This window comes from Anser brachyrhynchus (genome assembly GCF_964034855.1).
Source record: "Anser brachyrhynchus genome assembly, chromosome: 10".
Classification (NCBI taxonomy): Eukaryota; Metazoa; Chordata; class Aves; order Anseriformes; family Anatidae; genus Anser; species Anser brachyrhynchus.
In genome coordinates, this window is record NC_137705.1 from 14,301,100 (window position 1) to 14,324,642 (window position 23,543).

At 40.0% G+C, this 23,543-nt stretch overlaps 1 protein-coding gene across 10 annotated transcripts in view; it reads left to right on the forward strand.

The window, feature by feature from the left end:
* Positions 1 to 23,543, forward strand: part of LOC308200382 (6-phosphofructo-2-kinase/fructose-2,6-bisphosphatase 4) — a 49,475-nt gene that overhangs the window by 22,518 nt on the left and 3,414 nt on the right. For 7 of the 10 annotated variants that reach the window (XM_080606064.1, XM_080606063.1, XM_080606066.1 and 4 more), the window contains 11 exons: positions 2,144 to 2,240; positions 4,539 to 4,605; positions 5,873 to 5,947; positions 6,847 to 6,903; positions 7,226 to 7,347; positions 9,013 to 9,220; positions 9,776 to 9,922; positions 10,536 to 10,640; positions 12,323 to 12,452; positions 12,844 to 12,906; positions 16,003 to 16,067. In XM_080606064.1, the coding sequence (XP_080462190.1) occupies positions 2,144 to 2,240; positions 4,539 to 4,605; positions 5,873 to 5,947; positions 6,847 to 6,903; positions 7,226 to 7,347; positions 9,013 to 9,220; positions 9,776 to 9,922; positions 10,536 to 10,640; positions 12,323 to 12,452; positions 12,844 to 12,906; positions 16,003 to 16,067 (1,136 nt within the window). Of the gene's footprint in view, positions 1 to 2,143; positions 2,241 to 4,538; positions 4,606 to 5,872; positions 5,948 to 6,846; positions 6,904 to 7,225; positions 7,348 to 9,012; positions 9,221 to 9,775; positions 9,923 to 10,535; positions 10,641 to 12,322; positions 12,453 to 12,843; positions 12,907 to 16,002; positions 16,068 to 19,317; positions 20,875 to 23,543 lie in introns of those variants that run through there. The other 3 variants (XM_080606059.1, XM_080606062.1, XM_080606060.1) reach the window with 2 other exon arrangements.

Consider the following 23,543-nt stretch of genomic DNA (forward strand, 5'->3'; position numbering starts at 1 on the left):
GTATATGGGCTTCCATCCTAGGTTGCTGGTTATGGTTTGCCTTTGTTAGAAAGTGTGACAGGGTTTTCTTAGAAAACCACAGTCCGATAATTGTGGTCATCAGTGATGCAATGTTACTGATACGGAGATCAATTTAAAATACCTCACTGATGGACTGGATTGCACACGGCCTCATGCTTCCTGTTGTTTGGGACTGAATCGATGAGTGATATGATAACTATCAAGTGTTACTAACATCTGTTATCCTCTGGCTCTTAATGCATTAAAATTAGTGTGTACTTAATACAGTTCTTATCCTCTGAGACAGATGGTTAAAGTTATTAGTTTATGTAAACCAGAGAAAAGATAAATGCTGTCTTTTCATGCAACATGCATTAAGCAAGCTGCAGAGTTCAAGAACAGACCCTGGAGGTAAATAGCCCAGGGTTGATGTTATTTAAATTATGTAAGCCATCAGTTCTGTTTTCTCTTTTGTTCTTTCCAAAATCCTTTGTCATTAAGAATTTTAAATGCTTAAAAACACAAAGGACTTTTGTCTGGGCTTTTTGAAGGAAATGAGGTCAATTAGATGCCTGAATAGAATTGTATTTCAGTGTGGATTTTAGATACTGAACTTTCGGAAGCTTTTTGAATGGTTTTAGCTGTGTGGTACTTGTGATAGCAGTTAGCATTGTAAAACTCCACAGAGGTAGGTGCTAATAATAAGGACGGACAATTATGTCACCAGATAGCACTTTTTCCTTTGTTGTGCATGACGCTCTTGCAGTAGCTATTACTTGATATGAAATTCTTCATTTTTGTTTACTTAAAGAGCCATGGCTTGACAACATGGGTCATCTGAACTTCTTGCATTTTCTTCTTTCTTTCTTTCTTTCTTTTTTTCTTTTCTTTCTTACAAGGAACCACCTTTTCCTGTAGCCAGTATGGCCAGTGCTCATTAAACCTGTCACAGAATAACCTGGTTTGTACTATAATCCACCTAATAGATCAACATTGTAGAGTTGAAACAAAACTCAACTTTGAGGAGGGGACAAATAATGATTATTCTTTATCCTCTCCTTGCCCTCATCCAAACAGCAGTCTATATGCTTCTGTCAGGAAAACTTAAGATTGAACTTTTTAATCCTGTGTCTTTTTTTTAATTCTTAAGTTCATTTCAGTAATGATGTCTGTTATTTCTTTCCCTAGAAATGAAGTTGGGCAAGTACTGATACCTTGGCAGCTTCTCAGAGTACTTGTGTGATCTAACATTAAACAAAAATGCTTTGCAGTTCAGCAGAGAAAACCTATAGGTCAGAAAACAAGTTAAACATTAATTGCATTTCAGAGACCTACTTTAAGAGCTGTTGAGTGAAGTTAATTAAGGTACAATGTCATTGCCTGCTGTGTGGCAAAACAGAGCTGCCTTGCCCTAATCCCCTCTCTGATACAGTGTGACACGTAGACACAGGTAGACCTTTGCCCAGATAAGGAATAGCTTTTCTTTGACCACCGTTAACAGATGATAGTAAGATTGTGTTCAGTACTTGTAGTGACATTTCCCCCAATTTAAGCATTTAAAATATTATTTTTTGTTTTAGCAAAAGGAACAGGGGTTGTGAAATGGTATATACTGATCCTTAAGGAGCAGAACTATTTTAAGGAGCAAGGTCCTTAAAAAAAAAAAAAAAAAGAGAGAAAAATTGTTTCCACAACTTGAGTGTCTTTTATCAAAAGCAAGATTGGCTAGTCCTGTTTAGAGCCCTTCCTTGCTTAAATAAGAGCTGAAAGGTTTGGGAAGTGCTGTCAGAATATTGCACATATGTGCAGAAGGAAAAGCTAGATTATTAGTTGTTCATTGTAGACTACTGAAATGGACTTCCAGCCACCCCCGCAAAACAGGAAAAGAGATTTTTATTGTTCAGGCAAACTGGCAGAGAAAGGCATAGCCATATGGTCAAGTGACTCCACAGAAGCTGCCTACAGCTCAAATATGCTTTTGCCATTTCTATGATTTATTGTTGTCTTTGTATTTAAAAGGAGAAAAAAAAGCACACTGAATTATTTTATCCTCTCAGGTAGTTTGGTTTCAAAGCTGTCGTAACGTTTATCCTTTTTATGTGAATACTGTTAGTTCCCACTAACACCGTTTTCTTCTTGGCAGAATTTAATGTCGGTCAGTATCGTCGAGATTTGGTGAAGAAATATAAATCTTTTGAATTCTTCTTGCCTGACAATGAGGAAGGCTTGAAAATCAGGAAGTAAGTTTTGAATGTGTTTGGCTATGCAATGCTAATTGTATTATAATGGTACTCTGTAATTTGCTTTTGAATACTGCTTTAAGTTTCATTTTTGTATGCTTCAGAAGACCCTTAAGAGACCGCAATATGAAATGACAGGGAAAGAAATCTAGAAGGGATGGAAAAGTGATTTATTTAGGCTCCTTAAAATCTAGGGTATTTTTTTCTTAACTGCTTCAGTTGAAGCATCAAAATGTGGAGAAGGTAAATACTCAAACTTGATTCCTTTTGACCTTTTGGTAAGCTGTTGTTGATATGGATATTCCAGGAAATTTTCTCACAAAACAAAGGAGAAAATTATTATTTTTTTACCTCTTTGTCAGGTACCAGTTACTAGGCTTGACCTTTCCACTATCTAATTCCTATCATGCCGTTTCAGAATGGTTGTGTGGATCATAAAGGAAAAGAAAAACCACATAGCTCCTTTTCTTTCAGGATTGCGTACTGGGATTTTTCAGCTGCAGTACTTTGAATGTATTTGTCATTATCCAGTCAAATGAGCAGGAGTGACGCACTAGCATTCTCTCCCTGAGTTTCTTTTTGGCCTCCACACAGGTGCTTCATGCACTCAACTAGTGCAGTACCTGAGCAGCTGCAATACTTTGCTAATATTGTACAAAGGAAGGTGAGCTTGGGGTAATAAGCATTTGTGCCCAGAAGAAGCACTTGAAGCTCCCCTCTTTCCTGGAAAGAATCTGCGCTTCAGTGTAGAGAAAGTACCTTTGGAAGAAAGGACAGATGAAGAAAAGATCAGAGCAAGGGGGAGCTGCATTTCTTATGAAAGATTCAATAGGATGATCTTTTGATTTTCTTCATTTTTGTATGCTCAGGAGAACAGTTAGCACACCATGAAGCGATAAGGAAAAGAATTTCTAGAGGAATGTAAATGTCATTTGTTTAGGCTGCTTAAAATACAGTGTATTTTGTTTTTAGTTGTTTCAGGTCAAGCATCAAAAATACCTGGACTTCCCTGCTGTCTGGACTTTGTTTTGTGACTCCCCTTCTGCTTGTCCTCTTTCTCTTCTCCCTTCCTTTCCACTTCAGCAGCAATTAAGGACTGCTATAACCTGCATAAAAGCTTCTGAACCTTTGTAGATGAGTGGTGCATTAGCCTTGCTAGCATCTGCCTTTTGCTTAGTGGTAGAACGAAACCTTTCGTGTGCCTCCATGTCACCTATTAGACTAAATGGTGGGGAATAGCACATGAAATGGGCTGTGTGAGCTAATTTGCCTAGTTAGCAATGAGTTTATATTTATTTAGTGAAGATTTGACTGATGAATCTCAGTTCCTGACATCTGTTAACCACACTAATATGGAAATACTGTCAGGATTGAAATGTTTTCTTTTTAAAATAAAGTTCTGCATGCAGAATGTACATAAAGAGAGAGTGGTGCGTTTCAGTCTGGAAGTTAGAACAGAGTAGTAATGCACAGAAAGGCTGTTGAAATGGGCAGATTCTTCTGTTGGCCCTTCAAACAGATTGTAGTTCTTTGAAATAAATGGGGCTTTGCTCTATTAATGAGCAAATCATACACAATGTTAATTTTGCCCACAGTATTATTTGTGTGTTACAAATCATAATGGACTTTGGAGATAACACCAATGCTGGGCAAATAGGAAAGTTGATAATGAATTTATTCCTGTCCAGATTTAACACAAGTATGAAGTGTTGGGGTTGGATTTTTTTCGGTGTTTGTGTCTTCAGCAGTCTCCAGTACAAATTACATTGGGTTGGTGATTACAATGGGGTATTATTTTCATGTCTCTCTCTAATACTTGACACTAACTTTGTTTTACTCTCTGTTTTAGCGGATTTTTTGCCATAAGCAATTTTTACACAATAGTTAACAAGAGAAGCAGATTACTGAAAAATGCTTGTAAGGTCTGTTGTGGCCTCAAGTTGAAGTGAATGTTGAAACAAGATGAAAGGCTGAAGCTAACTTTTTTCTTTTCTCTTTGAGAATCAAACTAGGAAGCAACTATCTGTGAATAGATGATGGCTATTCTGTGTTGGTGTCTAGTTGTATTGGTTGCCCAGAGGAGCATGGGACTGGTCTTTTAGGCAGATAGCCATCACCGTATTTCCTTACTATGGCTTAGTTCACCTTTGTCAGTTTTCTCACGGAGGGACTGATTGGCAATATGTGTTTTTGAGGGAGATGATATAATATTTCCGGGGCACTTTGATCTCAAGGCGTAAGTGCGTTGATAAGATGGCTTTTACCAGCATTTGAATTGTCTTCTTTTTCATTTTTAAGACAGTGTGCCTTAGCAGCGCTGAATGACGTCCGACAGTACCTCAGTGAAGAAAACGGGCACGTGGCTGTAAGTTTCTTGATGAAGACAAAGTCTTGAGATCTTTCTCTACAAAACAGTGTCTCTCTGATGGGTAATATGCAATCTGAGTTATTCCAGTATTTCTTCAGTATATCAGATTTTCTTCTCTTGTAATTGTAAATTAGATCTGCTTTGTTGCTGCAGTGAAAGGAGCACTTAAGTTTAGGGTGAGGATTACACTGGGCAATCACCTTTGATTTGAGGGGTTAACAGGGGATAGAATGACACTAAGAAAATTGTCTACCTTCTCCACTCTATATGATGTTCTGTTAAACACATCTGTACATCTGTTTTTTGGGTTTTTTTGCACTTGTGTTTTTATTTGATAGTTTAGTGTTTCGAGTGGATGGTAATGACTTATTCAACAAAAAGCATCCTCAGTATTGCTAGGCAGTTGCGTTATTGACACTGAAGAAATCTCTGAAGAGAGCACAAAAAACTCAGTTTAAATTATGGTATATCTGACTATTTAACGGGATGCAAAATATAAGGTGTTCAACAAACTACACTGTTGTGTATGTTGTACGTTCACCTGAAATATATAACATTGCTTTTTTAAAGACTATACTGACACAACTCTGGTGTTTTAATGAACGGGGAAAACCATTAGCTACAATTACAAGTTCTGCTGTGCGCATGAGGTAAACTTTATACTTTGGTAAAATGCTGGTATGTTCAAAGCTAAACATATTTTCTCAGAAAAGCCTCTGCATTTTTCCTTATAATTCACAGACAGGATTTGCTAGTCTTGCAGGTCTTCTGCATAGTTTTACACTTGCATTTTCAGTAGCATTGATTTCAGCATCTTTTTTTATGTGTTCTTCGGCTTGTTTTCAAGCCATTAGGCTGTTGAACTGAGGCACCTTTTAAGAGCCACAGCATTAATCTCTGACAAGGGACTGTGAAAATTCAAAGATGTCTTTCTGTGTATCACCAAAAGAAACTGCTATAGAAATGTAATGTAGCCTCCATCTGTGATCATCTGTGGTCAGACTGAGATATGTAAGAAGAGCATGGCCTTGAGTCAGATAAAATAAATTTATTTTCATAATTATGTCTTTTTTTTTTTTTTCTGGGAATAACAGTGTCTTGACTTAATAAAAGGTTGCAGAATGAAGGGAAGGGGAATTATTTTTGTTGCATTCCTTCCCGTTGAGGGATTTTGAACCCTTGTTTTTGTTGTCACTGACCATTTTTCACAGGCTATGATGCTTTTCTAATTCTTCCTTTGCTCTTTCTCTATAATTATTTTTAGGTCTTTGATGCTACAAATACAACTCGAGAACGTAGAGAAACTATTTACAAATTTGGAGAAGAAAATGGGTATAAGGTGAGTCAAAAAGCAGAAGCGTTCTTAGTTAATGCCTGGACAAGCATGGTGATGGTAGTTTTGCCCCCTCGCCCTGTCTGTAATCTGAGTTTAGACGTGCACTAGCATTAGGCACATCATTGCTAGGTGTACAGTCAGTGTGGTGTTTTGTGTCCTCAAGCATTGTTTGTGATGAAAAGTTGCCCCATGTTAATTTTTCTTGTCTTTTAATGTTTGTACTCTTCGGAGCTAATCTCTTTTATGGTAGGGCTTCACTTGCATTGTCCTGGACGTGTAATTCTTAGCATACTGTTAGCAAGAGCTATTTAAACTGTGGTTCTTAGCGTTGGCCAGGTTTTTCCTGCAGAAACATGTAGGGAAATCTGTGTTAATTCTGTGCAAACCAAAGACTTCCTGTGTCTTTCTGCCTTCCATCCAGGATTGTTTTGCATTTAGCTGTTTGCCAGTAATCTTCCACTTGCTCTAACCTTGCATCTCCACAAACCTTTGAGACAGCCAAACAGAAACCTCTTGAGTGAGGCTACTCCATTAACTGAAAGGTTCCTACTTTATTATTTCAGAAGTGTTAGTTACCGTTTGTATGGCTGAACTTACGTCCTCTCCATTTATTTCTCCCTCTTCCATCCTAAATTGTTCTCACTCCAAAATGTTTCCACTTACAAGCATTACTGGGGCAAAGGGTGTAAAGCATGATGCTTCAGGGAACTGTAAGCCATCCATTGCTGCTGAGAGGGTCTGGAGAAGCAGACCTTCTGAGTCAATGGAGGAAAGTCCAAGGAAGGCGCTGTTAGAAAAGGGCATAGAAGTGGTCAGCCTGCTGCTTGTCCATGTTGGTCTCCATCCAATTCATCTTCTTTCTTCCTTCTTTCTGTACATGTGACTTCCTGTTCGGGCTGAAGACATTTTTTGTTGAGTCAGTATGCGTAGATCCAGAGGTCATTGCTGCAAACATTGTGGTGAGTACAGGAAAGTTTGCTTTAACTGCTCTAAGTCAAGAAGTTTAAAGTAGCTCAGTATGTTTACAGGTACATTCATAAGAACTTCCAGTAGCAAAAACTGTTAGCTCCCTTTAGTGTGATACTTTTCATTTATTTTCCTATCTGCGTTTATCCCAGAAGTTAAATTCTGTGAATAACAAATCTTCTTGCTCTACATACATTCTAATTAACAAATAAATAATTTTTTGTGTTGTGTTCTGCCCTTGCCCTCATTTACTTAAACTTCCACTAAAAAGGGAAGTAAACTCATGTATTACTCTCCTGTTTTTGTTTTAAACAGCAAGTGAAGCTGGGTAGTCCAGATTATGTCGATTGTAGTAACGATGAAGCAACCGAAGATTTCATGAAAAGAATAGAATGCTACAAGAACTCTTATGAGACGTTAGATGAAACTCTTGACAAGTAAGAGATTCAGTAACACTGTGATCACAACTGGGTTATATTAAGATGTTTCATTAGAGGTTGGAGGATCCCATATTAGGGATGGGGGCTTTCTAGTCATGGTTTTCATGTCCGGACATCTTTTTCCACTGGTAAATGAGAGACAGTTGACTCTGGAGGCGTAGCCTGGAAGCTTGCTTGCTTGAGGGAAAATTGGCTTATGAGTTTATTCTGGGACAATATTCTTTCTGATTTTCCCACTTGGAGAATGGTATGATTTTTCTGGGATAGAACCACCATTTCTAAATGATTCCAGATGAGATGTACTGGTCGGTTGTTGCTTTTTTTTTTAAATTTATTTTTAATGTGTAGCAGGGGCCTGAGTGATTTGTAAGCATAACTTAATTTGTTGACATGGCTAGGACGAATTTGGAACACATTGTTCTTAAATGTGATTTCTAAATGTATTCATTTACCCTTGCAAATAATGCTGTACATGCAGAGTTGTGAGAAAGTTTCACATCTAGATTATCTGCCCTCCTGCCAAAGCATTCAATTGTTTTTCATTAATTTTCAACATTTGAAAGTAAGGTAGGGATGAATCATGTGAGGATGAACCCCGTTTTTGTTGGTACAGTCCAGGATTTCATTTCGAGCTGCGGTCATACCAGGGGCTCCTGGTTTGTTTAAGGACCAGTGCTATAGGAAGGCTGAGCTACATTTTAATGTAATTGAGTGTAAGCAATGTGAAGCTGGTTCGTTTAGATCAGTTCATGCATGAAATATCTGTGATGGACCTAACTGTTGTGCCTGTGTGGAACAGTAATGATTAACTCCAAAGAATACAGTCAAAGATGAGATGATGATGCTTGTTTCTCATCACCTCCATTTGGTTTTATTACAAATATTCTTGTGTTATTATAGTGTAACGTCTCAAATGCATCTCTAGAAAACAGTGGTGGTTATTTTCAGCTTATTTGACTTTTGTCCTTTAAATTAGATGCTACTCTGAAATTGTAGCTTAGATGAGAAAGGATAAGGAAAGAAAATTGAAATTACAACCTTTCTGAGGCTGAGAGAAAGTAGTGGGGTAAATTGCAGTACTGTTAATAAATGGTTGTTAGAGTGGTTGAGTAAATGTCCTGCTCCAGGCTAGTCCCTAGTCCATCTGATGCTGCAGGTTTTCTGGAAGGGTTCCCAGAGACCATGGCTTTGTGAACCTGGGTGCAGTCAGGCAAATAGTCGCTGTGGGAAAAAGTGTTTGTAAACTGGAGAAAAATATTCAGTATCATAAAACAGCTGGAAATCTTTTTGAAGCTGCTGCTGTTGAGTGCCTACACTGAATCTTCCTGTCAGTAGAGGGCTGTTTTCCCAAGAACAGGATCTAGATTTGAGAGACAGACTGCAAGTGAAGGGAACAAAAAAGGAAGTTTTGTGAGGAGCTCACACGTGGAAGAGGAATAGAATTAATCTTGTACTTCCAGGGTACTGCGATGTTCCTGTCACCATTTGAGGATTATCCCTTAGGACTACTACATATTCCATGGGTAATTGAGGGTTTATTTGTTGCTTTGGCTTGTTTTCTCTGTGTTTTATAGTGAGAGAGGGTGTGGGAAGATTGTGATAAGTGGTAATAGAAACTATATGGAATCTTCATTTTTCATTGTTGTTGTTTGCTTATGAAAGGGATCTTTCTTATATTAAAATTATGGATGTTGGAAGGAGTTACCTTGTGAACAGAGTGATGGATCACATCCAGAGCCGGATTGTCTACTACCTCATGAATATCCATGTGACTCCTCGGTCAATCTACCTCTGTCGACATGGAGAAAGTGAACTCAATCTGAAAGGGAGAATAGGAGGAGATCCCGGACTGTCTGTCAGGGGTAAAGAAGTAAGTACCTCCAGAAAAAGCGTGCCTCTGGGTTTAGATTGTATCTCTGCATGTGTGTACAGCCTGTGCTGTGTAATTACAACTTTCTGCCTCTACACCCTTTTCCTCTTAACAAGTTAAAGATTTTATTGGATGTGTATGTGGATGGACACGCTTTGTGCTGTGATTTGGTATCAGCTCTTTTTTCTGTCATTGATTTAAATTCATGTTTATCCTAGATCAGAAAGCAGTTGTCAAGGAGGCTATAAATTTAATTATATTTTTGTAAAATCCTAACTTGTTTGATTAATAGGGAAAGTCCGCAAGTTAAAGATGAAGGGAAAATTCCTGGAGATAAAGATGGGAATGGCAGAACACTTGTGTCTTCCTTGTACTTCTTTCCTTCCCTCCCCTGTTCCTCTTGGCTTAACAGAACATGTGTTTTTTTTCAGCAAAAACTTGACAGATCATGTAGAAAAGTTATGAGCTTACAGAGGCTAGAGCCCGCAGATCCCAAACTGAACGTTGTGTCCTGTTTCTGAGCCCTCATCCAGTGTCTCATGGTTTTTATTTCAGTTTGCCAAGAGCTTGGCACAGTTTATTAATGAGCAAAATATCAAGGATCTGAAAGTTTGGACCAGTCAGATGAAAAGGACAATTCAGACTGCTGAAGCTTTGGGAGTGCCTTATGAACAGTGGAAGGTTTTGAATGAGATAGATGCAGTAAGTCCATCTTTTGTGAATGTTTAAATGTTTCTTTGTTTGCTAGGGATGAAGGAAATGTGTCACTTTATAATGACGTGCCTTTTATGGGATAGAAATTAATTTAAGCAGTGGTTCTAAGAGGCTAGAAAAACTAATTCCTGTTTACCAGGTTAAATATTTTATTAACATGTAATAATTAATTTAATTTTGTTTTGCCTTTCCTGGTAAAAACATTCCCTAGTAGAAGAAACAGTGCTAAGAAATTTTTGGTAGGTGGGGATTGGAAAGAAAAACAAAACAAACAAACAAAAAACCCCAAACTGGTGGTTGGCACTTTCCAACTGCACCTCTAAGATATAAAGGAGCTGCAATAGATACCATGTAACCTTGCTCACCTAGTGACCTTGCTTGCCAATATATGTAGCTTTACTCATAGAGTGATTTAGAAATTCATTGTAACAGTCTGGGTCCAGCCAAGTGTTGCATTTGTCACACATAAAGATGTTGTAAGTGCCAGATTAAGTGAAAGCAATTGTCAAATGACATTTACATATGATTTTACTATCAGAGTGATATTTGCTTTTTGCACTGTTGGAAACATGCATATTTTGATTATTTGTATTACCTCTAGGGAGTGTGTGAAGAAATGACGTATGAAGAAATACAGGAAAATTACCCACTTGAGTTTGCACTGAGAGACCAAGACAAATACAGATACAGATACCCTAAAGGAGAGGTATGCTATTTTTTCTCCCAAGGTGACTGAATTCCTTGTCTTCTTGAGTGCAGGCATGCTGGCTTTAGGAAAGAAAAATGTTTTAAAGTTAATTAAAAGGTTGTCTCTGTCTCCAGGAGAAGGCACACAGGGACTTGTAAGGACAGCGCTTGAGACCATTTGTCTGATTCAGGGTTTGAAAAGAAAATTCAGATTTAAAAAAACAGTTGAGGTATTTGGTCTTGCGAGCATCGTTTCTATGCTGGTCCTGCAGTGATACTGCAGGAAAACTGATTGCAAGGTTTCAGCATATTGCACGTGCAAACTATCAAGATTACCTTTTTCTATTCATTGTCGTTGTAGACAATAGTTATTTTACAAGCAGTTAAGGCTGAAAAGCTATGGAAATCCATAGCCATATTGGTCTTTCACTTTAATAAACTCCTTGCCTCTGGGAAAGTAACTTGCTGGCAGCTTTTCTAAAGCAAAGCCATTCCAGTGGAGCAATTACCAGATGCCACATGGCCTGGGTGTGGGTGCTAAAGGCTTAGGATTCAGGGCAGTGGGGCAGGGGAGTAATTGGAGCAGCTGTTCTGTTGTTTGTGTTGCACCCTTGGTAATGAGGAACCAGAGCTGTGAGATCTTCTTTCCCTAGCGGTCAAGAGTAATCAGGGTGATGAGAGCAGCATGTGAGCATGTGCTTGCAGGTGCGACCCCTGTCTTACTAATGAGGCAGTCATTAAGCTGCAAAGTTCTCCTAATCCATTGGAAGAAGTGTTTCTTTTTTTTGAACTGAAGTCTCCTCTGGGATGGTGACAAACATCTTGAAGCACTGCGTTGCCTCAGACTGTCTGGTTGATCTTGGTGGTTGTCACAAGCAGCTTCCATGCTGCCAGTACCGGTGGTTCCCATGACGAGGGCTGGATCAGCAGGCCCCATGCCTGCCTGGGACGAGGGGAAGGCCGCCTGCTGCCATCGTTTCCTGCTCTGCTGGGCCCTGGCGACGTGTTGTGCTCCCTGCATGTAATGCGTGACGCATCCTGGAAATATTGTTTGCTGTGCATGTGAAGATTAACTTGAGTGCACACGTATAGAAACCTTGGTGTTGACCTACAGCAGCAGATTTGGTGTGCGTGTGCTATTCGCAACGTGGTGTGAGAGAGATCCTGCCTCCTGCTTTGTGACTTGAAGAGATGGTGGCTGCCATTGCCATACCAGTTCATCTAGCCCATGGTTTGTTTTCAAAGGGCAGCCTGAACAAGTTAGGCTTTGTGCTTTGTGAACTGTTTGTGTGATGGCTGTAGGCTGGGCTTCCCAGATTTGTGCTTGGAAGAGAGATGCTTTTGAAGATGAGGTATTTAAAATATTGTGCAAGACTTAACCTGTACATCTGCAGATGTTCTGAATTAAATTCTAGGGATTTTTTTGGAAATTCCTGAGCATGGTGACTAATTTAATAAAGCTTTTCCATGAAGGAGATGTTTGTTATTTTTAGTTATATGCGTACTCTTTGATATATGGAAGATCTAAATGGTGGTTTTTAATTTCAGGAAAATTATTACTGCAATAGTTGCCAGCGTCCTAATATAATGTTTAGAAAGTGGCTAATGTGAAATTAAGATCCAATGTATATACATATACCTGTTAAGAGTTCTCTTTTTAATGTGCTATGTTTTTTTCTTCCCCCGCTTCTCCATCCCTAGTCCTATGAAGATCTTGTTCAGAGGCTGGAGCCAGTAATTATGGAACTTGAAAGGCAGGAAAATGTGCTTGTCATATGTCACCAAGCTGTCATGCGCTGTTTGCTTGCATATTTTCTTGACAAGCCCGCAGGTAAGTCTTCCTCGATAAGTTACAAATGGTCTATTTTGCTCTATTAAGTTAGTTTGAAAATTTACTGATTAAGGTTCCAAACAGTGAATTCAACCATGCCATGATGGTAGAGGGAATTGTTTGTGCTAGGCAAGTATACAACTATCATTTTTCATATTTGATGTGCTCATGTAGCTTGGTAGGTGATTTTATTGAGCTGCTTCTCACCTGAAACGCTGTGATGTTTGTTTTTCTACTCTGTCTTAATAGCATTTCTGTTGTATGTTAGGGAGTAAAATAGATACGCTGTCAGATAAAAAGAAACTTAAGTGATTGGCCTGTAACATAATGATAGAGTTAATGCTTTTGTAATCTGTGTTTTTTATATATAATTTGATGTTTCATTTCTCAGAGCAACTGCCTTACCTGAAGTGCCCGCTACATACTGTCTTAAAGCTAACCCCAGTGGCTTATGGTAAGCAGTGTTTCCAAAAAGACTAGATATAGTGTTACTAATGTCCGTGCCATTGGTAAAGTTTGTGAAGTATTTCAATTAAAACATCTGTTTTGCTGTAAAAGAGAATCAAACGGGTCTGACTTTGCATGTCTGCCTGTGCAGCTATGTTAGAATCAACTCACTTTTGTTTTTTATTTTCTTTGTGTTATGCCAAAAAATACGTTTTTATTAGCGAGGGTCTGGAAGTACCAGTGGTTGAAACTGCTAATGGAGAATTGTCTTGGATATTTAGCTCGTAGGCTATTTCACTAACTTGTCTGGCAAACTTGTGCCACTGAGCTCTAGTACAGTAAGATCTCAGTTTCTGTTGATGTGTTTGAGGGTATTGTGCTTCAGAAAACAAGCAAATCTAAATTAATGTAGGTTTAACATATTATGAAGTGTTCCCCTTACCCTTTAAATAGTTTTGTTCTATTTTCCTGAAGTATTTGTTTGTGGACCTTCACATTGCCACATGAGCTTTTCTCGTTTGTTGTTGCTGGCATATGCTTGTCGGCAGCTATTATTAGTGCTTAGCTTGGGGGCCTTAGCTGAGATCTGTTGCTAGCTTGTAGAGTGCAGGGTATGGGTTGCAACATGTACTTCTTACTGGTTGTAGGCTGCTTGCTAAGTAAGTTTTGTTTTAAGTTTAACATGTGCCTGCTGTTAATTTTCTTTAAGTGATGGCTTAATTGTATTTTCTGATACCTAATCACACTTCAGACAAAGTACCCATGAAATAGATTACCAAACAAACAAACAAAAAAACCCACAACCAAAAACTAGTTGAGTTATTCATGGAAAATGCGAAGTTGTCTTTGATTATCTGCTCTGAAAGAAGCAGTCTACAACCATACTTTGTTCTGTGTTTAGTTTCAAATAAAGTTGAGACACAGTAACTAGTGGTTACACTGGGAAATGTCAGAAGAGATTTTTGTCCTTTAATTGCAGTTAGCTCCTACAGTAAGTAGTAACACTCTGTGCTCTGGTGACATCTGGTGTTCCTAGCCTTGCATGACAAGCTGGAGTTTTGAAAATCAAGATGTAGGACAGTTAATACTTTTCTAAAATACAGTCAGTTTTTGGAAGCTGGAATATGTCGACTCAGTAGTCGTGGACTGCTTCCACAGAGAGGTTGTCCTTTGGTCTTTTGTGTGTGTGTGTGTGTGTGTATAGTTGTTTTTCTGTTTGTGTATGTGTGTTTGTTTTTTGTTTTAGTGGGAACTTGCATGACTTTGCTCATAAACTTTAAGAGGGCCTGGATGTTTTCAGTGTTTACTCGCACTCGAAATGAGGAAGGAAAAGAAGTAGTATGAAATACTATCCTTGACCTTTTTGACTGCAGTGAAAGAAGTGCCATGTTTCTTTTTTAAAAGTGTTTGAAACGTGTCTGATTAGGACGTTTCAGTTGACCCACTTCCTGGAATTTGACCATCTTAAAATACAGGGACTGTGTGAAATATTCCTGCACTAATTCTTCTACAAAATCCTTTCAAGTTGATGCCTCACTTGGGCCCAGCAAGGCAGGATGTGTGATCAAACGTGGTGTGTTTCGCACCTTCCAGCTAATCCTGTTCTGGGGAAGCATCTCCCTCAGGGGTTTGGTCTTCCTGGCGTTTGAAGCCGCAGTGTCTGATCTTTAGAAGGGGAACTCTGTTACGGCCTGAGGGATGGATGAGGATCAGTTAGACCCTTACTGCTCAGCCCAGCGAGTGCAATGTATTTATGGGGGGGCTGAGGAGCAGACAATCTGGTTGGGAACACACAGGGGAGAGGAACTGCACCTTGCTGTACTTATGAACTTGCACATCGGTAGCTAAAAATAAGAGGAATATGTGCATCAGCAGTTAACTGTGGAGTAACTCATGTGCCTCTGCTTTATATTTAAACTTTACCATAGGGATTTTTTTTTTCAAGGCCTCTGTGTAACCAGGCCTCAGCAATGGCCAGCATGGGAGATCAGAGCTTTCTTTTGCTCGATTGCAGGGATCCATGAACAGAAGGGTGACTAGGGTACTCTCCCAGTCCGAGAAGCATGCTTCCCCCCCATTCCCCCCCTTTTTTTTGTTGGATATTTCTGAGTGTTTGCCTTCCTGTGGTGTTTGCTCAGTGTTTGTGACAAATGGGGTTCCTCAGAATCTGCTTCCCCAAGGAAAGGCAAATATTTGCCATATTACTTTGTATTAGTCTATTGAAGTGCAGTGGCTTTCTAAGGAAAGGCTGAAGTCACCTTTTTCTGGCATGCAATAATCTTATGGAGTATGTTATGAATTCAGTTTTCTGTTCACTTATTTCCTAAGAACTTAACCTGCCATTTGTGGTAGATGATGGACTTATGTGTGGCATGTCAGGGGAATTTAACTATTAATGTTGTACTGGGTAGCTTTATAAAAATCATGTTCATGTGAGATCTGACTGTGTTTGGCAATTTGATGTTGCTTAAAATGGTGTGGTCACAGTGTATTGAGTAATTATTCTCTAAGTGGGTCAGCTTGTACTAGTCAATAGCTGTGTCTTCTGAGCATTTAATTTTTCTTACTCTCTGAAGTTTTCCATTTTGGGGTGAAGAGGAGAAGATCCTCTCCAGAACTTTAAATTCCAATTTAGCTGCGGATTAAGACTCTTGTTTTGCACACATGAGGAACATGAGTTGCTAGCAACATGAGGTGTACCCTGTAATCATTTTCATGTTCTAAAAAATGGCAGCATTTATTTTCTCTACTACAGTGAAATTATAGTAAGTCTAGGATGTTAAAAAACAATGCAAAATTACAGAGAAGAATTTTCTGATTGGATGCTTTTGTTTCTGTATGTTTAAAAGTGGGAATTTGTGTTTCAAAGAAAATAATGATAAAGCTAAGGTCAGAATAGGGGATGCATTGTCAGACTGAGAACTGTATTCACCCTGGCGAAATAGATTCATTTCAATAGATTTATCTGTTCACAGTTTGGGAAATTCTGGTATGAATCAATGTTTAACCTTTACAAACTGAAAATTAGATTAATTAGATTGCATCTTAACTGTAACTTCATTTTTTAAAACGGTCAAATTCTAAAAATGTTTTCTGTCAACAGGATGTAAAGTAGAATCTATATTCCTGAATGTTGAAGCTGTAAACACACACAGAGATAAACCTGAGGTAAGAATATTTTTAAATCAGACAACTTGACGTAATGTACCGAGCTCTTTTCCGTTGTCCTTGTGGTTAGAAATGATTTGGTAACTCTGCAGAACATATTTAATTTTACATATTTACATTTTACAAGCTTTACTGCTGTTGTGGGGGTGAGGATCCTTTTTATTGAGCAAATTTACCTAGAGCTCTAACAGAAGTAGGGTTTTATCTTTAAAAAAAAAAAAATGTTTGGAGATGAATGAGAATTTGAAGACACGATATCAATCTAAAAACTGTAGTTCTTCCAGGCTTTGTCATTCAGCATAAGTAGAGTGGAGTCAAAAAAACATGTACTGTTATGAATTATTTTTAATATGCTGTTGTTACTTATTTTGGAGAGAGTCAGTAATGAAGTCGTTAGGTTTTTTCGTCACTGTGATTATTACTGTACACTTGGTAAAGCAGTACTGGTGGTGCTGCCAATACTGCAGCAGCTGGAGGCCAAGGCTGGAGCAGAACACTAGGTCTCAGGATACAGCAGAACTGGGGAAAAGGAAATTGAGTGTGTGTGTAAACTGGAAGTGGAGGTAGAATGGCAGGCTGCGCTAGCTTCATATTCTCCCTGTGTCATGTGCTTGGGTTGATTCTGCTGCTCATGCAAAGCTCTTAAAATAGAAAAGTTCAATTGGAAGGGGCCTTTAAAGATCATCTAGTCCAACTCTTCCATTGCTGCATTATGAAAGTTATGTAAAGTGTGTCATGATTAAAAATTTCCTGTTCCCTTGCATGTCCTCATGCTAATGCCGCTAGGTATGGCAGTGAGTCCTTGCTGAGGTTATGAGCCATGCCTACTAGTGAATTAAAAGTCAGTCTGATAAAGTGAGAAAAAAGGGCTATTCAGAACAATGGCTTATGGTGAAAAAGAATATAAAGATAAATGTGTTCTTTATGTGTGTGTACAGTACGGCACAAGACACAAAATACCTTACATGAGGGTACACATTGGTAGTTGTGCAGAAATGCTGGAAGTGTCTGCAGAGAACTTTTGTTTTAACGACACAGGCATTATGAGTTCTGAGAGTATGGACTTCTGGTCATTCATTTTCCATCCAATAGTCGTATTACTTATTTCCTCTCACTCTTTCTCTTTCCCTCTTTATCTTTGTGCTTTACCACTTCTGCGTCTTCGTTCAGTTTGTTAGATTCATGAAATCCGTTCTGATTTCACAGTGCCTAAAAGCGTGGTGAACATAAAAAAAGATGTCTTAGAGCAGGTGTTAACATCATCTATGTTAAATAAGGCAGATCAATTGAACACCTGTAGTTTGTCTGATAAAATACTGGTGCTGACTTTACAATGTGCTAAAGTTTCTTGGGAATTGCTGTTGAAAATACGACTTCTCTAACTGAAGGCATTAATTTTGGGGGAAAGCTTTTAACATGTTTAGCAAACAGTGTGGTTATGCTGGCATGGCAGTGTAGTTGTATTTCAGGTGCACGTAGAGGATCATACGGACAGTGGCACTGCAGTGCACACAAAGGCACAAAGCTGTTTGTTTAGAACAGAAATAGAATGACATAATGAATTTTAAAAGAAATAAGTGATGTTTTTAATCAAAATCCCCTAGATGCCCTTCTCCCTGTCCCCACAAAGTTACCCAAAGCAGTGGAGTTTAGGTGATGATATGTTGTTCGTTTTAGGATAGCTGGATGGAGGGCCAGGTTGATTCTGTCTGCATTTAAACACTGCTCAGAGGGCTCTGAGAGTTTCAAAAGCTTTCATTTACATAACCTACTCAAATGTTAATTGTTTCTGTTAAATTAAATTTTCAAATACTCTATTGAAGTCAAAGCATTTAATTAAGTTTAGCATCACAGATAACGACACTGTTAAACAATGAAACTATTTGATTAAGAATTGCTTACTGTACTGTTCCGTGCCCCCACAAGTAATTTGTAGTCCGTGTTTCAGGACAACGTGCTCCTTATCTGCTTCAGCTGAAAAGACGTATTTTCACACTGCAGGCAAAGTACTGGAGTACTTGTTTACAGTCTGTGTAAACCTCATTCTGTGGGGATGATTTGTCTCAAGTGGATTGAAGCTGTGCGTTTGTCAGCATTGTAGCAGCTTAAGTTCCTGACCTTTTCAAATGAAGGAGTCCAGTCTTTTTACTGAATATAAATCAGGGGAACTACTTGAGCTATTGCTTGGGTCCTCTCTTCGGGTCAGAAAGCAAGTGCAGGGGTAAAACATCTACTTTGTGCTTCTGTCTTAGGTGGTAAGTGACAGAAAGGGATATTGCTCATAGCAACAAATCCAAATCCTATTTTTCCTTTTTTTTGGGTGTGTGTGTGTGTGTGTGTGTGTGTGAAGTGAGGGAGGATTATTGAAAGCTGAGTTTGCTTACCACAGTGTCAAGCATGTCAGCATGAAGCCTGAAGAATGTGTTAGCGGAATTGGCAGTGTTTTAGTCTAAAGTAGGCCAAATCTTAGATCAAGGTCTTAGAAAGATCTTCAGCCCAGTTTCTCATAATCTGCATTCTTGGTAGAACGGAGAATAGCAATTAAACAGCCTTCTGGATTTATGTGAGGTGGTACCATGGCAGGCCTGATTCCTGAGACTTGTTCTGGGTGGCCAGAGTCAAAGCTGTGCTTCCTAGTGTGGTTTTTTTTCTGTGCTGTTTGTTTTTTTTTTTTTTTGGAGGGGGGGGATTTTGTTTTAAATAATTTGATGCACTGAACATCTTACTTATTTTTTTCTCTCTCTCCATACGACCTCTGCAAAATGAGGTGAGATCTAGTCAGTGCAATCAGTCTTGAGCCATGAAGGTGTCTGGGAAGAGGCAGGTATAATACATTGCTTATCACACAATCAAAGTTAAAGCTTGGGAAGGAAGCACGTGGCATAGTTTAGCAAAGCACTTCAAGTTTGCTTATTTGGATAGAAGTGTACATGCTGGAGTATGTGTTTAAGTGGATTCCTGCCTGGGCCCGTAAAAGACTCCCTCCTAAATGTGAATGACTTCAGCTTTTGGTGGCATCAGCATGGGATCAGTGATTACTGTACATACGTTTTCCTGATGTCTGGTTCTGGGGCACCAGCCGGCTGTCAGTCTGCTGCATTCTGGGGCGGGGGCATTAAAAATAAACATAAAAATCTCTGCTTTTCTATAAATGCAGCTGTGTACCTGTGAAGGTACAAGTGATTGGTGTTTTTGTTGGTCTTACTGCTGCATGATAAATATTCTCCTCTGTATTTTTATTATTATACAGAATGTAGACATTTCCAGACCTCCTGAGGAAGCTCTTGTAACAGTCCCTGCTCATCAGTGAATCCTGTGTCCTGATCAACTATCGAACTTGGGGTGCCGTTTTCATCCTACTACTTCAAAATAAATTGAAAAGCAAATCATTCCAATCACTTTGAAATAAAACAAACAAAAAGCCCACAAACCCAACAACTCAAAACCCAAAGTAAATCTTTGTACAGTGCATGGCTTGAAAAAATTATCAAATCACAATAAAACTGCATCGCCCTGGTTAATTTATTGTGGATGGGTTGTCAAACATTAATCGGCTGACACTGGAAAGCTGTTTTTGTAAATTGCTGTAATGTAAAGATCCTGCAGCATTAATTTTTAAAGCTATTGTGATGGCCAGCAATCATTTGATGTTAGCTGAAGTGTGTTTGTTTGTGAAAACTATGAAGCACAACATCACGCATGAGATACGAAAAAGCTGAAGTTTGTTTTCTAGGCACCATTATTATCTACTTCAGTGCCCTTGGGAGTGATTGGACTGCTATGTAGCATAAAATAACAATCCATAGTTACTGTACAACCTTAATCCTGCTGATCTGTAGCACTAGTGTTCTAGATGTGCTAATCAATGATGCTGTTTGGAAGAGGGTAGCAAGTTTTCACTTAAGCCTGCAACAGTTATTGAAGGTACAGGAATGTGTAAAAGTGTTTTTAATATAGGAATGACTTCCCTTAGCAGCTGTTCTGCATTAACTGGGCTTCAGAGCTTGCCTGCCGGCAGAAGTGATTTTAAATTTCCTTTCAGTGAGGAACTAAGACAGAAAAAATAGGTGGTACTTGTTCTGCTGAAATGCAAGGAGTGGATGAGTGCCTCGGTGCAACCACTGGCTGGCTCTGACAGCGATGAATTTTACCTAGGCTGCAGTAAGAAGTGTTGACTGTTTCACAAAGCAGCAGCAGCATTAGGCAGATTATTTGCTCGCTAGGTTGTGACTTGCCTTGAAAGGCATGGAAACAGGAGGTTTTTCCTCCCTCCAGCAGGCACATGATCTCAAAGCAGCAGGGCATGCATCCTAAACAGAATTACAACAAAACTTCTCCCATGCTGGAGAGACCGCAGCTTGTTTGCGATGTGGTGTCATGCCTTGGCTCCCTTCTCTGCAATGTTACGGTGGGCAAAACGAGATGGTCTGAAGCATTGTGCAATTGCAGCAGCTTTGTTTATGTAGCATTGAGTCTGGGAAAGGCGGTAAATCGCCGAGTCCTTGAGCTGTTTTCTGAGGGGGGTCTTTGTGTCTTGAGTGTAAGCAAGAGTGGCATGTTGTGGAACGCTTTTATCTGCTGGGGAGGTTTCTCATACGGTAGTTTTTTCCAGAACTAGGGTTTTGGAAAAAAGTGTTACGCATTTGCACTTCTGAAATTACACCGCAGTATTCTGAGGTTTATAGCATTCAGGAATGTCTAATATAACTAAAGAGCCCCCTGGACAGAGGGCCTCCTGCTGTACCAGTTGATATTTAGTTAAAGCAGCATGGGCTTGGCCTGGGGGAATGGGAATTCTCTTTGTTGTGATTATGATGTGGGAGGTTTTGTCGCTTTTCTGTGTTTAATTGCTGCATCCTCTTGGATATGCCATGGAGGAGGAGACCTGAGCCTGCTGTACCTGCTAGCACAGTTAATTAGGGAGCCCGGTTGCTTCTTTCTACCTGACTGTCGAGGTGACATCCCTGAGAGGTCACAGGGACACGTTCCGTAGGTGCTGGCAAACCACTCAGAGCTGGCTTGGAGTGCTTTCACCTCTGTGGTTCGTGACTAAGGAAATACTGTGCAATTTTAAGCTAAACACGTTCAATTTTTGGTTAAGACAAAATCCATGCAAAAAACAAAACAAAACCTCTTGCAGATGTGTATAATGGAGTAACATGGGATTTAAAAGCAGTTTTGCCCTTTAAGGGGTCTCCTGTTATGGCAGCATTGTTTAGTAGTCCTCCCTAGATTATTTTCTTAGTAAAAGAAAGGCCTAACGCTGCATGGGAAGGGACAGTGAGTTCTCTGTACAGCGCACCAGGAGGAACCTGGCTGATAAGAGCACTTCTTCGCGTTGTCCACTTTATGCTTGTTCTTTGGCTCTGGATGGCCCTTATTAACTTCATCTGTTTTGGCTTTCCTTGTGACTCCTGTGCGGCTCAGAACCCTCTTCCCTGGAGGAGCCCGTTATTGCAAAATCTGCTGGCTTTGTTGTGAGGATTGCATGTAGCAATGAAACTAAGATGGCAGGCTGTCCTGTTTGGAAATCTGTAGCACTTTGTTTCTGGGGAATGCTTTGTTCTGTAGGGGAAAAAAAGAAAAACACAAAACAAGGGAGAGTGTGATGAGGAGAGGAGAAGCAGTGGTGTCGGCGTGTGTTTATCTGTTTGTGCTGAGTCTTTCCAGAGAGGACTCGGTGAGGTGCACCTTCTGTTGTTTCACGTGGCCAATTTGAGCTTTTTATCTTCTTTATGGATATTTTTGTGGTCTAAGAAACCTTGGCCTTTCTGAATCTTAAAAGAAACGTGCCTGATGGTGCTGGCTGACTTGATGTCGTGTTCCAAGGCTGCGGAGATCCCATACGCCTTGGTAGAAATAGCATTCAAAACCAGGCGCCTGTTGTTTGGGTTCCCACTGCTGCGTTTCCTGTGCTCTCCAGTATGAAGCAGCAGTAGCGCTGTTCCAGGACAGTAATTTTGTTCAAGTGTGTTCGGGTAAGGTGCTGCTGGATGGCTGTGGGGACGCCTTTTGGTCCTAAAAGTAAGGCTAAAACCTCTGTCTTCTCTGTAAGCAGCAGCATTGTTCTCACTGCACGCTTGTCTTTCTCAGTCCACGTGGGAGCAGGGGCCCAGCTGCCGTAATTAGACCTAACGTGATTGCTGAGGGTAGGAATCCACCTTCCGTTCAAGGGGGTGGTAGTCCCTTTCTAAGTCTCGCTTCATCTGGACTTGAGCTAGGTGCCTTCTTTGTCTAATAAGCCCCAGGGTTTATTTATTAGGCTTTGTCCTGCACAGGTTTTGTTTCCTCCACGTGGCAGTTCGGTGTGCTTTGCTTCCACGGCCTTTTCCCTTTTGCCTGCACTCTGACTGGAGGGCGTCTTGTTCCAGCTTTAACTGCGTATCAGTGCTCCCTCTTGTGGCTGCCCCAGCTGCTGGGATGCTGCTTTTGTCTGACGGACCTTATTTAACTCAATGAGAGGTATCTTTTGCCTTGACCACGTTGTTTCCTCTTAGTTTTGCGTTGTAGCTGTCTAGTTCTTGTTGCTTGTGGACGTAATTTCCAGTACCTCTGGATTCCTGCATGTTGATGCTCCATTTCATGCTCCGTTTAATTTTCTTTGAATCAACAGCAGATGCTCAGCTTAAAAGATGTTAGCCAGTGTTCTCAGATTGCCTGTGGAGACATCTCCACAGTCTCAAGGAATTTCTGGGTATGTTGCATCAGTTGCTAAGAAAATATGAACAAATAAAACGAATGCCAACGCAGCGGTGTTTTTTTTTTTTTTCCCCATTGTGGTCATGCAGAGTGTGACTTGTTTTGCCAGCTCCTCATGTTCCTAGATGCCAGTGCTGTCTCTGTATCCTTCGCTCTAGAAGGAATGCTGCCTGTGGAAGCATCTTTCTGAAACAGGAGCATTGTTCTCTTTACTCAGAGAGAGCAGTTGGAGAGTGGGGCAGGCAGCGTTCGTGTGTGTCCTCAAAAAGCTTTGCGTGGTGTGCTTATGGTGGAAAATGGGCTGATTTACCGAGGGCTGGAAGGCTGAGCAGAGAGGAGAGGGCTGACAGGAGAATCAGTGAGGGCAGAAACGACATTGGCACACTTTAGCCCCGCATCAAATCAGGTACTGCTCGTTTATCTCATTTACTTACGGAATGGCTGAAAATCCTAGAACCTGGGGTTGGAGAGGGGAGTGGTTTGCTTTTCGTGGGATAGTTTTGGCGGACGGAGTTGTGTGCCTGCAGGCTGAGAGCAGTACCGAGTCCCTCTCTCTGCATGAGGCTCTTCTCCTTGAGCTGGACTAGAGAGGCTTGTTTTGAAAGTCAACTCTAATCAACGTGGTTATAAAACCACTGGAACATTACCTGCTGTCAGCGTGACATGCCAATCCGCCCACGTGTCCCAAAGTGCATTTAAACTTTACGTTACCAGCTCTTTAGGGAGTTACTCAGAGGCTTCCCAGTGAGATAGCTGCTTACAGGCAGGACCAGAACA